This window comes from Hibiscus syriacus, unplaced genomic scaffold (genome assembly GCF_006381635.1).
Source record: "Hibiscus syriacus cultivar Baekdansim isolate YM2019G1 unplaced genomic scaffold, ASM638163v2 tig00012370_pilon, whole genome shotgun sequence".
Taxonomy (NCBI): Eukaryota; Viridiplantae; Streptophyta; class Magnoliopsida; order Malvales; family Malvaceae; genus Hibiscus; species Hibiscus syriacus.
This window is the reverse complement of record NW_024062270.1, coordinates 18633-33774: the sequence shown is the minus strand read 5'-3', so window position 1 is coordinate 33774 and position 15142 is coordinate 18633. Positions and strand designations below refer to the sequence as shown.

The 15142-nt window shown below is 35.7% G+C and overlaps 1 protein-coding gene across 2 annotated transcripts; it reads left to right on the top strand.

Moving 5' to 3' along the window:
* Positions 1-14060: 14060 nt before the first annotated feature.
* LOC120205195 lies at positions 14061-15119 on the top strand. 2 transcript variants are annotated; one of them, XR_005524013.1, is made up of 4 exons: positions 14061-14212; positions 14375-14477; positions 14588-14826; positions 14913-15119. XR_005524013.1 is itself a non-coding variant. In XM_039205112.1 (3 exons), the coding sequence occupies exons 2-3, from the start codon at positions 14379-14381 to the stop codon at positions 14810-14812; spliced, it is 324 nt and encodes a 107-aa protein (XP_039061043.1). In that variant the 5' UTR covers positions 14061-14212; positions 14375-14378; the 3' UTR covers positions 14813-14827. The 2 variants fall into 2 exon arrangements, 1 of the variants encoding a protein (XP_039061043.1); XM_039205112.1 differs by lacking the exon at positions 14913-15119 and having other exon boundaries at positions 14588-14827.
* Positions 15120-15142: the final 23 nt, after the last annotated feature.

Sequence of the window (15142 nt, the reverse complement as noted above, 5' to 3'; positions counted from 1 at the left end):
ACATGGACCTTATTTTAAAATATCAGATTTTATAATGATAACTCTTTTGCTAATACTGCTTGGTTTATTGTGATATTGAATTTGAAGACAAGTTTTAAATTAAATTATTATTTATTGGTACTATATTTACGAGTTGGACTTTGATAGTATAATTTGTTTATAATTTCATGTTATTTATAATGTGATTTTATATTGATGGAATAACGGTTTCGAAAAATGTCTTTAATAATCATAATGTGATCCACTAGACTTAGTCGAAACGCATAGGTCGGGTCTAGGGGGTTACATTTATTGGTATCAGAGCTTTTGGTTTTTAACCCTCGGACTGTGTATGAGTCCACATTGAAAATACAGTTTTGAAATATTTTACAAAACGAGTTACTAAGGCCATGTCACAAAGTTATTAAGATTTTAACTATGTTCGAGACTCCAAGTGCTTATCTAACCTTAAGTTTATCTTCTGTAGTAATCTCGAGATCTACCAAATGAGTGCTAGACGTGGTCGTCGAACTAGTCGTGGACGAGGTCGAGTAGCTAGATTTGCAGATCCGATTGATGAGATACGAGTAGATCCCCCACCTCCAATAGGTGATCCTGCTCCTACGAAACCAACGAATATGCCACCTACCGATGGTATTGGCATGACTACACCGATCATAGGAGCGACCGATATTGAGTCAGAGTCTACTGGAGTTGCATTGGATGAGAATTTTAGTAGACAGTTTCTGCAGTTAATACAGGGAGCAGTTAGAGCTACTGGTGTTGTATCTGAGGTTCCTATTTCACAGACGTTGATTGCCAATGGAGTTAGAACTTTTGGGGGACATATTGGTGGAGCTCCTACTGAAGCTGAGGATTGGCTCCAGGATACAGAGAGACGCATGGATCAGTTGGGTTTGGACTCAACTAAGAGATATCTGGGTGCTGTAGCAATGTTAGATGGTAATGCCTACACTTGGTGGGAGTCAGTGACCAGTAGTGTTCCTACCGATCGTTTGACCTGGAATTTCTTTAAGGATCGCTTTCGGAGTCGTTTTCTGGGAGAGCGCTACTTAGCTCAGAGACGACAACAGTTTCAAGACCTGGTTCAGGGAGACATGACTGTTTCTGAATATGAGATCGAGTTCCTGAAATTGCTGAAGTATGGATTCAGTATGGTACCTACGGAGAGAGATCGATGTCGTAAATTTGCCCTTGGACTCAGATACGAGCTGCGTAGGCAAGTTGTAACCCATCAGGATGAGATATTTGATGTGCTGGTGGGCAGAGCCAAAGATGCGGAAGAGGTGGAGGTTTTAGCTTCTGGTAGAGAGCGTGTTGATCAAGATCGATCTAAGAAATTTTCAGGCCCGATGGAGTCATCAACACAGTCCGGAAAGAGGACTCGTACTTCAGCCCCTCAGAGAAGCAATACACGTTTCAGGCCTGCAACATCCTCACCTTTAGCTGTCAGTCGAGGCGGTTCCTCGTCGTATTATAATGGGCCCCTTTATGAGTATTATGGTAAACAGCACTCAGGAGAGTGTCGTAAGAAGATGGGTCTTTGCTATCAGTGTGGATCTAGTGGTCATTATCGGAGGGATTGTCCTCAGTTAGTTTCGTTTGAGCAGACCACTACCCAAACTCCTGTGCGTTCGCAGACTACAGTACAGACCCCAATTAGAGATCGTAGTCAAGGAAAGACTCGAGGATCAGCGTCCAGGACAGACAATAGAGCCCGACCTCAGCAAAATAGAGTGCCAACAGCTTCTGAGGCTAGACAGCCAGCTTTGGTTTATGCAACTAGACGTCGTGATGACAGAGATGAGCCTGAGGTTATTACAGGTACATTTACTATTTATTCTACCCCATACTTTGCATTATTGGACAATGGTTCCACTCACTCCTATGTATCGAGCTCAGTATCTCGAAACCTTCAGATTCCGATCGAGAACACTGAAAATACTGTTACAGTTACAAGTCCAGTAGGACAAGCGGTATTAGTGAATAAAGTATTCCGGCATTGTCCTCTCGAGGTTCAGGGAGAAATTTTTCTCGCTGATCTTATGGAGCTTCCTTTAGAGGAGTTCGAATGGATTGGTTGAATAAACACAAGGTAAAGCTGGATTGCGAATACAAGCGGGCTACTCTGAAGACTTCAGATGGTCGGACTGTTGTGTTAATTGGTGAACGGCGTGGTTATCTCTCCAATATAGTTTCAGCGATGGAAATTGATCGTATGATCCAGAAGGGATGTGAGACCTTCATTGCTTGTATTTTGAACACCAAGGGTGAATTGTCCACGATCGAGGAGATTCGTACAGTTAGCGAGTTTCCTGATGTTTTTCCGGAGGAGTTGCCTGGGTTACCTCCTGATAGAGAGGTAGAGTTCGAGATTGAGACTTATCCGGGATCGTCACCTATTTCTATGGCACCTTATCGTATGGCTCCAAGGGAACTTAAAGAGTTGAAAGTCCAATTGCAAGAATTATTCGATCGAGGATTTATCCGACATAGTACTTCACCATGGGGAGCTCCAGTTCTGTTCTTGAAAAAGAAGGATGGGTCGCTAAGATTATGTATTGACTATCGGAAATTGAACAAGATGACGGTCAAGAATAAATACCCACTACCCAGGATTGATGATTTATTTGATCAATTGCGAGGAGCTACTGTATTCTCTAAGATTGATCTTCGTTCGGGGTATTATCAATTGAAAGTTAAAGGATCAGATATTGCAAAAATGGCTATTCGCACTAGATATGGTCATTATGAATTCTTAGTGATGCCTTTTGGTTTGACGAACGCTCCTGCAGCTTTCATGGATTTGATGAATCGGGTGTTCCGACCATATTTGGATCAATTTGTGGTGGTCTTCATTGACGATATTCTGATCTATTCTCGTACTGAGGCAGAGCATGACGAGCATTTGAAGATCGTTCTGCGGATTTTGAGAGAGCATCGTCTATATGCCAAACTAAGCAAGTGTGAATTTTGGCTTCAAGAAGTGTCGTTTCTGGGGCATATTATTTCTGCGCGAGGTGTTCAGGTCGATCCCAGCAAGATAGAGGCTATTATGAATTGGAAACGACCTAAGAACGTATCTGAGATCCGCAGTTTCTTGGGCTTGGCTGGTTATTATCGACGTTTTGTTGAGGGCTTCTCGATCATTGCTTCTCCTTTGACAAAGTTGTTAAGGAAGAATGTGCCGTTTGACTGGGGCGAGGCACAACAGGAGAGCTTTGAGAAATTAAAGGCGGTTTTGACTCAAGCACCGGTGTTGATTCAACCAGAGTTCGGGAAGGATTTTACAGTGTATAGTGATGCTTCACACTCAGGACTTGGCTGTGTTTTAATGTAGGAAGGTAAAGTGGTGGCTTATGCATCCCGTCAGCTGCGACCTAATGAGTGTAATTATCCTACTCACGATTTGGAGTTAGCAGCAGTGATTTTTGCCTTGAAGATTTGGAGACACTATCTTTATGGAGAGAAGTGTTATATTTTCACGGATCATAAGAGCTTAAAGTATCTCCTGACCCAGAAGGAGCTTAATTTGAGACAACGGCGCTGGCTAGAGCTTCTGAAGGATTATGATTGTGTGATTGATTATCACCCTGGTAAAGCTAACATTGTAGCGGATGCTTTGAGTCGAAAGACGGTATCGGAGTTGAGATCTTTAATGGCCAGGATGAATTTATATGATGATGGCACTTTGTTAGCAGAATTGCAAGTTAAGCCGACCTTGGTTGATGAGATCAAGGCTAAGCAGCCCTTTGATAGCTCCTTGCTTCCCATCTTTGAGCAAGTAGAACAGGGGACAAGCTCAGATTACGCCCTTGACCGGGATGAAGTTCTATGCTTCAAAGGTCGGTATTGTGTGCCTGATGATGCTGAGTTGAGATAGACTATCCTTACTGAGGCTCATAGTAGTCCATATGCTATGCACCCCGGTGGAGATAAGATGTATCGGAATTTGAGAGAGAGGTATCATTGGATCGGCATGAAGAAGGACATCTCAAATTTTGTAGCGAGGTGTTTGACTTGTCAACAAGTTAAGGCAGAACATCAACATCCATCAGGTTTGTTACAGCCTATTAAGATTCCTGAATGGAAATGGGAGCGTATTACTATGGATTTGTTACTAGCTTGCCTATGACTCCTTCGAAAAAGATTCAGTTTGGGTGATTGTTGACAGACTTACAAAGTCAGCTCACTTTATTCCTGTGCGAGTAAATTATACTTTGGACAAGCTGGCAAGATTGTATATTTCAGAGATTGTCAGATTGCATGGTGTACCATTGTCTATTATTTCTGATCGAGATCCGAGATTTACTTCGAGATTTTGGAAGGCGCTACATACGGCTTTGGGAACAAGATTGGATTATAGCACATCCTTTCACCCACAAACTGATGGTCAATCTGAGAGAGTGATTCAGATACTTGAGGATATGTTGCGGGGTTGCGTAATCGATTTTCATGGTAGCTGGGAGAAATTTTTGCCTTTGGCTGAATTTGCTTACAATAACAGTTATCAGATCATCATTCGTATGGCACCCTATGAAGCACTCTATGGGCGTAAATGTCGCACTCCGATCTGTTGGACTGAGTTGCGTGATAGGAAAACGTTGGGACCTGAGTTAGTGCGAGAGACGGAGGACACAGTCAGATTGATACGTGACCGTTTGAAAGAGGCATTTGATAGGCAGAAGTCTTATGCAGATCAGAGAACGAAAGATATACGATTTGAGGTTGGTGATCAGGTCTTCTTAAAAGTTTCACCGTGGAAGAAAGTATTGAGATTCGGGCGTAAGGGTAAATTGAGTCCACGATTTATTGGGCCGTATCGTATTCTGAAGAAAGTTGGACCTGTTGCTTATCAGCTTGAGTTGTCTTCCCACCTCAGTTGTATTCATGATGTTTTTCATGTGTCTATGTTAAGGCGATACCGTCCAGATCCAGGTCACATTATTCAGGTTGAAGAAGTAGAGTTGAGACCGGATTTGTTATATGAGGAGGAGCCCATTCAGATTTTAGAAAGAGATGAAAGAGTTCTTCGGAATAGGCGAATTCCAATGGTCAAAGTTCAGTGGAGTAATCGAGGCCCCTCAGAAGCTACTTGGGAGACATTGGAGTCAATGGAGGCTCAGTTTCCTCAACTATTCTCATAAGGTAAATTTCGAGGACGAAATTTCTTGTAGAGGGGGAGAATTGTAACAACCCGAATATTTACAAAATAATATTTAATTGAAATTGGACGTTAATTGTGAAAATTGGTGAAATTTAATGACTGAACTAAAATTTATGAAAAGTTATAGGCCATTTTATAAGTTGAAGGAAATTCAGGGACCAAGCCCTGAATTCCTCCAAGGAGTGTCGGCAGGCTTATAATTTAAGCGTGGTTTCTGATTGTAAATCAGAAAACACAATTGAGAATTTGCTCAATTTTCCTTCTCTCGTACCCTTACTTCCAAGCCCGATTCCGACGCCGTTCGACGTCCAATCGTAAAATTAAAACCACCATTGTGTTCATCATCAAGTGAGGAACAAACCCTTCAAATTAATTGAAGTGAAACGCTGCCAAACGTCGGGAATTTTCAGTCAAAGCATCGTCGTTTTTTTAGCTCTATCACCGGGAAAAACTTAAATTCACCGCCGATCGTTGTTCCGTTTACGACACCTCCTGCACCATCGTGTTCCTTGTGTCGTTTCGAGTCCGCCGGTGTCAACCTTGTTCGCCGTAGACGACGGCGCGTGAGGAGGTGGAGCAGTCAAAGATTCGGCCGAGTTGAAATACGAGCTCTCCGCCATTCAAAAATTTGAACCGATCGTTGTAAGTATCTCGGAATCGCTCAAAATAATTTTTAGAATTTTTTCCGGGAATTTTCCGACACCGTGGCACTGTTCACGCGCCGCACGCGCCGCCGCAGGGAGAGTGAGCTGCTGGAAAACCGGTTTGACCAGTTTTGAACCGGTTAGACCGGTTCGAACCGGTTTGACCGGTCTGAACCGGGTTGACCCGACCCGACTGTTGACCGTTGACCGTGACCGTTGACCGTTGACTTTCTTTGACTAAAACTTAAAATGGCTTCCCTTAAACGACCGTAAATCTTTTCCGAGTATACCTATCCTGATAGTTTTCGATGTGCCAAATCCATTTCCGCAGTCCGTTTCGCCAAATTCAAACCCGAAGGTCTCCAAATCGACGGTCAAAGTGGTTGACTTTGACTTTGACCAAGAATCTGAATTTATGAAAAGTCATACTTTATATTTTTCGATGTCCTGAATCCGTTTCCGCAATCCGTTTGGCCAAATTCAGACTCGAAATACCCCAAATTGATAGTCAAACTCGAAAAATGCTTATATACTTAAGAAGACTAGCTTTGAACAATTAAATAGGATTTGGGACTGATAGATTATTATTGTTTGAAGGTACAAGAGACTCTCCGGATCGTTCGACAGCTCGACCTAGCTCTTCTAGATCAGTTAAACCACGTGTGCCAATATTCACCCGTTCAAAAATTGTAGCAGAGCGTGGTGAAACCAGCAATCAGTAAATTTGCTATTTGAACCTATTGTCGAGGTGTGTTCCCTACTTATTATTGAACTGTTTTATTGGTTTTAATATGTGGTACACCGAATTCATTGGCTATTGTTTTATGGATGCACCAATTTAATGTGACAATTTATGGAATATGGCTGCTATCTAATTTTTGTTTTGAAATGGTATATGATTACCATGTTTTTGGATTTATGGAATTTATGTCACGGTGCAATTGAATTTTGGAATTGAAATACGATGGAATAGCTCTGATCAAGCTAACTGGGCTTAATGTGACTCTTGAGGGCCCCAAGATGTTTCATTAGGTCGGCTTTCCTTTGCTGTGTGCTTAGGGTAAGCTATATGGACTTATTGACTTGGGCTTAAGGATACAAGCTTCATAGCCTATCCTTAAGTCGGCTTTCTTTTTGCTATGTGCATAAAGTAAGCTATATGGAAAATACTTTTGGGAACTACTGATGGTGTACCAGAAAAGGGTTTAAACTATGATTTTCAAAAAGTTAAACTCTTTTACGAATTTGTGAGATTACTGGACTATGATTTGTACTTATTGTGATTTTATGGAAATGTTGGGACACACTGAGCCTAGCTCACCTTTTGAAAATGTTTTCCCCTTTCAGATACTGTTGGTTAGATACCTTGGTTCGAGCACTTGGAGGATCAACATATCTCTTGAAGTAAATCAAATTGTAATGTTTTTATCTGGCAAGTTGACTTTATTTTGGTGACATGGACTTTATTTTAAAATATCGGATTTTATAATGATAACTCTTTTGCTAATACTGCTTGGTTTATTGTGATATTGAATTTGAAGACAAGTTTTAAATTAAATTATTATTTATTGGTACTATATTTACGAGTTGGACTTTGATAGTATAATTTGTTTATAATTTCATGTTATTTATAATGTGATTTTATATTGATGGAATAACGGTTTCGAAAAATGTGTTTAATAATCATAATGTGATCCACTAGACTTAGTCGAAACGCATAGGTCGGGTCTAGGGGGTTACAAATTTCACTTGAGTCTTAGGTATGCCATGACCTGGAATGGGGAGCCACCGACCTAAACTTTTGTGTAAAAAAAAGACTAATAAGGAAATTTCATATTCATTATAACATAATCAAATTACAAGCTTACCAACAATACTAATATACTACACATACATGTTCACTTATAATATGTTCATGGCATGCATAATATACATATTAAAAAACATGCATAATATTAGCACATCAAACATTTATATACCAAAACATATATAGATATACATAATTATATAACCAAAATGATTATATATACATGCACCATCACTCTATTTCTATTTCTTTATATCTCTTTTTATTTATAAATTGTTAGAGAATATTTTAATTTCTAAAATACATTTTAACATCGATAAGATAAAAATAAATTTTGAGTGACAAAACAATGTGTGGCTCCGCCCCTAGTTCAAAGCATATGCTAAATTATTCAGCCCATCACTGTATAATGGACACTCATAATTATTGTTAGGTTATCATATCACTCTATGACGGACCTCCATAATTCTTGTTAGGTTACAACAGGATCGACTGTTTAAAAAAGTGTTCGGCAGGAATGGAAATATGTATTAATCATATGGACCAACAGGGACCATGCTAGAAATTTGTGTCATAATTTTAAATTATGGTATCTAAATAAAATTATATAAATTAATATAAAATCATCAAAATTCAATAAATTAATATAAAATATAGCTAAATTAACGTAAGACTATTACAAAGCTATTAAAATAATAACAAACAGAAAATATTCATGCATACTAGGAGTGTTCAATTTTTGGTTTTAATTTAATTAACTGAGTGAACTGAATTAATTCCGTTAAAACAATCGACCACTAAATTAGTTCGATCGAAGAACAATTAATTCTTTTAATATTCAATTAACGGTTAATTCGATTCGAACTCGATCAACTAATTGAATTAGCAAAATATATTAAATATTATATTATATATATTAAATAAATATATTAAGCTCAAATCTATTAAGAATTAAGAACCAATTATTTTTTAATCACACTAGACCCATTAGATTACCAAGATCTAATTAAATTTTAACCTAAATAAAAATATATATTAAATTCAAATTAATATAATAAAAAATATATTAAAAATCGATTAATTCGATCACCGATTGAATTAATTGAACTTTATTCGGTTCGATTCAATTAACGGTTAAAAAAATCGGTTAATTCGATTAATAAAAATTTAACTCGATTGGTGATTGAATTAAGCGAACAAACACTTAATATATACGGTGTCAAAACTATTTTAAAAGGGGTGTCATTTTTTAATTATATATATATATAGGAAAAATAACTTGGAAACTTGACACCCCTCAATAGCTATTGGCTCCACAGAAGTAATAGATATGGGTGTGAAGAGGTCTGAATAGATACAATATTTTATGTTAGGGTGCGAATTTAAATTTATAAAATTTTAGGATGTAAAAATAAATTTTCAATAAAATACATATAAAAATTTAAAATATATAATAATTTAAATTTTTTAGTGGCTATTGTTCCCACCCACAAGTAATCAACACTTGCAAAGAAAAACTCTCAATGTATTGTATTCAAGAAAAGATATGTTTTCAATGGTGGGAGGAGTCTCCTTTATATAGGGTGACGGAGTTCTTGTTGTAATATGCCTTAATGCTTGAAAATAATAATAAAAATAACAATAACAATACTATCCTTATTCCTAATAACAATAAACTAAAGATAATTATTTTAATTCTACCTTAATTCTTAATAAAATAATAAATATAACCCTAAAAGATAATGCATAATCATATATTAAATTATATTACAAATAATCAATAAAAATATTAAAAATTTGTAATATTTATGAAATCCTGTATAGGAATTTATGCATGTGTTGTCTTCAATAAAATGGGCGTATCTTGAATTCCCGATATCGGATTGATGTGATTCAAAAACTACTGGAAAGCAAGAAACAATCAGTCATATCTCTAGAATAAATGTTGACTGAATAAGATGAGGATCCCATTTGAAAAGTAGTCACAAGTCTGTTGTTCTACTACTGTTCTTTTCCAAGGTTAGTTCGTGTAGATCAATTGGAAGTGCTAGTCTATCTTCCTTTAATGTGAGCCTTGTGATGCATGTATCATCCTCCATCTCTTCAAAAGGATTCGACCTCGAATCCAGTAGATTTACTTTGAATCTTTGGGACTTTGTTCTTCTAATAGGTTCAAGTAGAATCGTTAGTCTAAAGATGAAGGCTTTGTCATTATGGGTTTTGGTGCATGTATCATTCCCTCTCTCCTCAAAAGGATTCGTTCACGAATCTTTGGACTCTTGTACATCATGACTCTTCACTGATATAACACCATGATTAGGGCTTTCAAGTGATAATTCGTTAGGAGGGTCACCTAACACTCCTTGAAAATCTTGTAAACGAGATGAAAACACACTAAACAAATCCTTGTTAATGTTAGAAATCAAAAGAATTGATTCCCTAAAGCGAACAATGATACAAGGTTGTTGAACAAGGTTCTCTCTCAATTCTTTTGTGCTCATACATAGATTTTGAGTCATTCTTTTCTTCTCATAACTAGGATCACTCACCTCTCATAGGTCATGTTCTTGGCTTTTATGGGTTGTTACCTCTTTTGTTTCAGCCTCTTCTTCATTGTTTTTTTTTTCAGTTTTCCCAACCTCCTCAAAAAATTTCATCTTATGACTTTCAAGTTCATTTTTTGGTTCCAGTGGTGTAGAACAAAGTAACTGAAGATTGATATATTATATTACAAGGCTACTATCATTGTATTCACCATTATCATCGTTGGATTCATTATCCGCGATAGGAAGTGGAGTAGAAGATGAAGTGGAAGTAGGTGAAGTACCTTGAAAAATGTTTTTGAGATGATTTTTCTGTTGTTTTTCAATTGTGAGGGTCTTCTGTAGTGTACCTTGAAGAGCTTTGAAGTATTGTTCAACAAATTCATCACGAATGTCTCGATCGAGACCTTCCACTAATTGGTAACAATGGTAATCTTCATTTAGAATTCTCGATCGTAGAATTAAAGGATCTATCTCTTTATAATAATCCTCTACAGATCCTTTACCTTGTCGTAGTCTTTGAAATTTTTGTACGATTTCCTTAGTGTAGGAGTTCGAAACAAACTGTTATTGCATATCAAATTTGAGCTCATCCCAGGTTTCGACAAAATCGATTCCATATAGAACTGAGTAACTCCAAACTCTTACCTTGTGTCAAAGTCTATGTATAACTACAGGTAGTTTGTCTCGTTCAGAGCAATTGTGTAGTGAAATATGAATTCCAGCTCGGTTTCCCACTCGTAGTTGTCGTGTGGGTTTTCCATGCCATATAATTGTGGAATGCTTGATTTCGATATATTTGGCTTGAACATCCTGAAAATCACAACACTCAAAACATGTAAAGAAAATTTAAGAAAATAAGAAATCTCACAAGTCATTCCAAGGAAGCAACACAACGAGAGACAAGAAAATCGATCATGTACTCTGTAAAACTTTTTCTCTCTAAGAGTCTTTCGATGTTCGTATCAGAGTTTTATCACTAAGAAAAGAATATAAGAAAACTTAGGAGTTCTAAGTGGCCAAGGAAAGATAGACTCCAAGTGAACAAGAATGCACAGAAGAAGAAGTATGCAAACTCTTTGAATCCTACTAACACAAGGAAAAGAATGTGTTAGATGGTGTAAAGGTACAAGAAAAGGTAAAACAAAAGAACCTAGAAGCAATAGGAGTCAAAGAAAAATTTATGGAAAATCCCAAACCCAAAGCAGAACCTAAAACGCTAGATCAACTTGAGAAACATTTTTGAGGACGTTTTTTATCTCCAAAAATTATTATTTTTTGGATTCTCCTAAGTGAATCTAGTTGTGATCTGGAAATTTTCAGCACGAAATTCCTTCTAGAAAATTTTGGAAAAATCTGACAGTGCGAATAGTTTGAATCTGTCGAATAAACTTTAATGGCCGATTTGAATGACTGAATGAACTCTGATTTGGCTGAATTTTTTTAATGTTGAAGTAACAAATAAACTCTAAATTCCTTCTTTCATTTGTTTTTTTTTTGTTTTAATTTTTTGGCCTTTTTTACCTTTTGATAAATTAAAAAAAAAACTTACAAAAAAGAATTGGAACTAAACTGAAAAAAATTAAAAAGAACCTGAACACAATGAAACTTCATAAACTAGCTCTGTTGGGGTACTTCGGTGATTGATGTTGGACGAACAAGTCAAATCTCTTTGATTCTTCCAATAATAGTCCCAAATCTGATACCAATTTATAGATAGGCGGCAGCGGATGAATGAATGTTGCTCGTATGGAAGCGGAAAGATTTGAATGGAATGAGAAAATAATGGAATTATGGAGATGGAGATAGATGAATAATTGTCCTATCGAACCCTTCTAGTCGCAATGAAAAGGCAATCTCGATAGATGGCTCTAACTAGCCCTTCTAATCTCAATGAAGAGACAAACTGGAGTGTGAAGATCTCTCTCACAAAGAACTTGAAAAGAGCTTAAAGAAAAGAAGCTTTGAAGGTACAAGTAATCAACACTTGTAGAGAAAAACTCTCAATGTATTGTATTCAAGAAAATATGTGTTTTCAATGGTGGGAGGAGCCTCCTTTATATAGGGTGAAGGATCCATTGTTGTAATATGCCTAATGTTTGGAAATAATAATACTATCTTAATTCCTAATAACAATAAACTAAAGATAATTGTTTTAATTCTACCTTAATTCTTAATAAAATAATAAATATAACCATCAAAGATAATGCATCATCCTATATTAAATTATATTACAAATAATCAATAAAAATATTGAAAATTTGTAATATTATGAAATCCCGTATTAATCTTTATAGGAATTTTTGCATGCACTTTCTTTAATAAAATGGACGTATCTTTAGTTTCTGATATCAGATTGATGTAATTCAAAAACCGTTGAAAATATAAGAAACAACCGATCATATCTCTAGAATAAATGTTGACCGAGTAAGATCAGGATCCCATTCGAAAAGTAGTCACAAGTCTGCCATTCTATTATTGTATGTTCTTTTCCAAGGCTTGTTCGTGTAGATCAATTGGAAGTGCTAGTCTATATTCCTTTAATATGAGCCTTGTGATGCATATATCATCCTCTCTCTCTTCAAAAGGATTTGACCTCAAATCCAATAGATGTGTTTTGAATCTTCGAGACTTTGTTCTTCTAATAGGTTTGAGTAGAATCATTAGTCCAAATATGAAGGCTTTGTCATTATGGGTTTTGGTGCATGTATCACATGTCTCGTGTAAACTTGCTCTCATTATGAGCACTGTGCAGTTCGGTTCGAGTTTTTCACTTTACGATTTAGTTTCAGTTCAATTTAAAAAAAACAAATATACAATTCGGGTTGGTTTCAGATTTTTCAAATGAAAAACATTTGAACCGAATAAAAAAAATAAGTATAAAAAATACATTCATTTTGAATTTATTATAAGATAAATTTAAATGAATAAAATATTAAAAATAATAGTTTTAATATTTTATTTACTTAAATTTGAATTTATATATTTGCACTCGATTTAAGCTTTAAATTTGCTTTTTGGAGGTTGAGTTTGAAAATAAATGAACAGTCAAAATTCGTCGAACCGACCCAAATAAAAAACCGTGGTTTTTATGCCATTCAATTTCGAGTTTAGTATGCATTTTCAAAAACCCGCAAAGTGCAATTTAATTCATATTTTAATGAAACCAAACCAAACCGAATACACCCCTACCTAACGGTTGAACTTCCCTTTGTACTAAAAAAACAATAGTATATGAATAATTTAATTTTTTTATAAAAAATAATAGTAAATAAATAATTTAAATATTATTAAAAATAATGAAAAAATTTAGCCAATATGTATTGTAATAAAAAGTAGATTGATGAATTTTAGTTTGACAAGGACTTCATACTTATCCCCCAGTCTTCTATTGAACACAGGCAGAAAGATAATATTATTTATATTGGGCGTTCTAGAGAACTATAAAGTGAGTGAGCGATACCCCCCGAACTGCTCTGTTTGACGCCCGTAGTCGACCGATTCTTATTCCTTAACTATTAAGTATTAACTTGCCCTCCAAGTTTCAGTTTCGGAAATATTTTTCTTTTATCTTTTTAAAAGTTTTAATTTAGTTTCTTTTATATTTTATGAAACTTTTAATAGAAAGTTATTTTTTTTAATATTTTAATTCATTTCACATCTTTTAGAAGAAAAAAATAATTTTCTAACTTATTTAAAAAATCATAATTAGACTCCTAAAAAAATATCAAAATATGTCACAGATATTATCCGTATTTTGTAATAAAACCTGAAATTTAAAGTGATATGTAAATTTTAAAATTAAAATAATATTATTCGAATTATTTTTTAATAATATCATTATTTATCATATAAGAATTTAAAAATTAAAGTACTATAATGATTATTTTTATTAGCATTGATACTGTTAGAATGTTTTTCATTTTATAAAAAAGTTGAGTAGAGAGCAAGGGGGAGAAGGGTTATCAACACTCGATCATCCTCATTCTCCACTTCACACTCCTGGGCGCAGATCGGTGTAACTAATCACTGGAAAACAAGGAATTTCAAGGTTAGCTTTATAAATCACTGAATTTCATAACGAGTTTATAGTAGTATTGATGCATACCAATCAAATACCAGTTTCTTTCTTTTATACTCCGAATCAACAAGCATTTTATAGCATATACTATATGAAATCTTCAAAGAAAATAACACTGACAATAACTTGCAGAGAGATGATGAAGAAAATTAACAATTCCATGGGTGCAACTAACGAAGCTGTATCCAGCGCTTCCCAAAAGAAACAACTTAGGTCAAGGAAACCCAAGTTTGAGGTACTTCCTATAAGCTGAATCTTTTTTCATCTCTTAATATATACATACACTTTTCTGGGTTCTTTTCTTCTTCTTCTTCTGTATCGTTGTTCTTTAAATTTTCCGTTTAGGTTGGCAAACCAAAGCAAGGATTTGATATTAAGGAGAAAAAGGATAAGAAAAAGAAAAGGAAGGAGACATCAGCCACCAAGATTGAAAAGCTATTGGAGAAGTTCCCTATGATGTTTTCTGAGATTAGGGCAAGCAATCAGAGGCTGAGAGAACTGATAGCTGAGATCGACGCACACATTGTTGATCAGCTTAATGCATGGGATGACGGTGGCAACGGCTTTTAACTGCTTGATATCTGGTTGGTTTTGCCCTAAACTTCATCAGTTTTACGATCATTTGTTACTGGCAATTTGTCTGATGGAATTTAATTTGCTCCTTCCTCAGGCGGAAAAAGAGAAGACAAGACCAACAAGTTCCGATATCTTAGGGCTTCTCACTTGAATTCTCTACGTATCTAGCTATTTTTCTACTTATTTGTCAAGAATCAATAATTGAAATGGTGTGTTTAGTTATTGAAAGACAATCTATTTGCTACATTTGATTCAAGTACTTCAATTTGGGAAATACTTATTTGATTTCTGATTCTGGTGATTCATCTTTGCTTCTTGTTGAAT

Coding starts and splice junctions, on each gene's coding strand:
- LOC120205195 (XM_039205112.1), top strand. CDS start 14,379: ATGATGAAGAAAATTAACAATTCCATGGGTGCAACTAACGAAGCTGTA. Junction 14,478..14,587: donor CAAGGAAACCCAAGTTTGAG/GTACTTCCTATA, acceptor TTTTCCGTTTAG/GTTGGCAAACCAAAGCAAGG.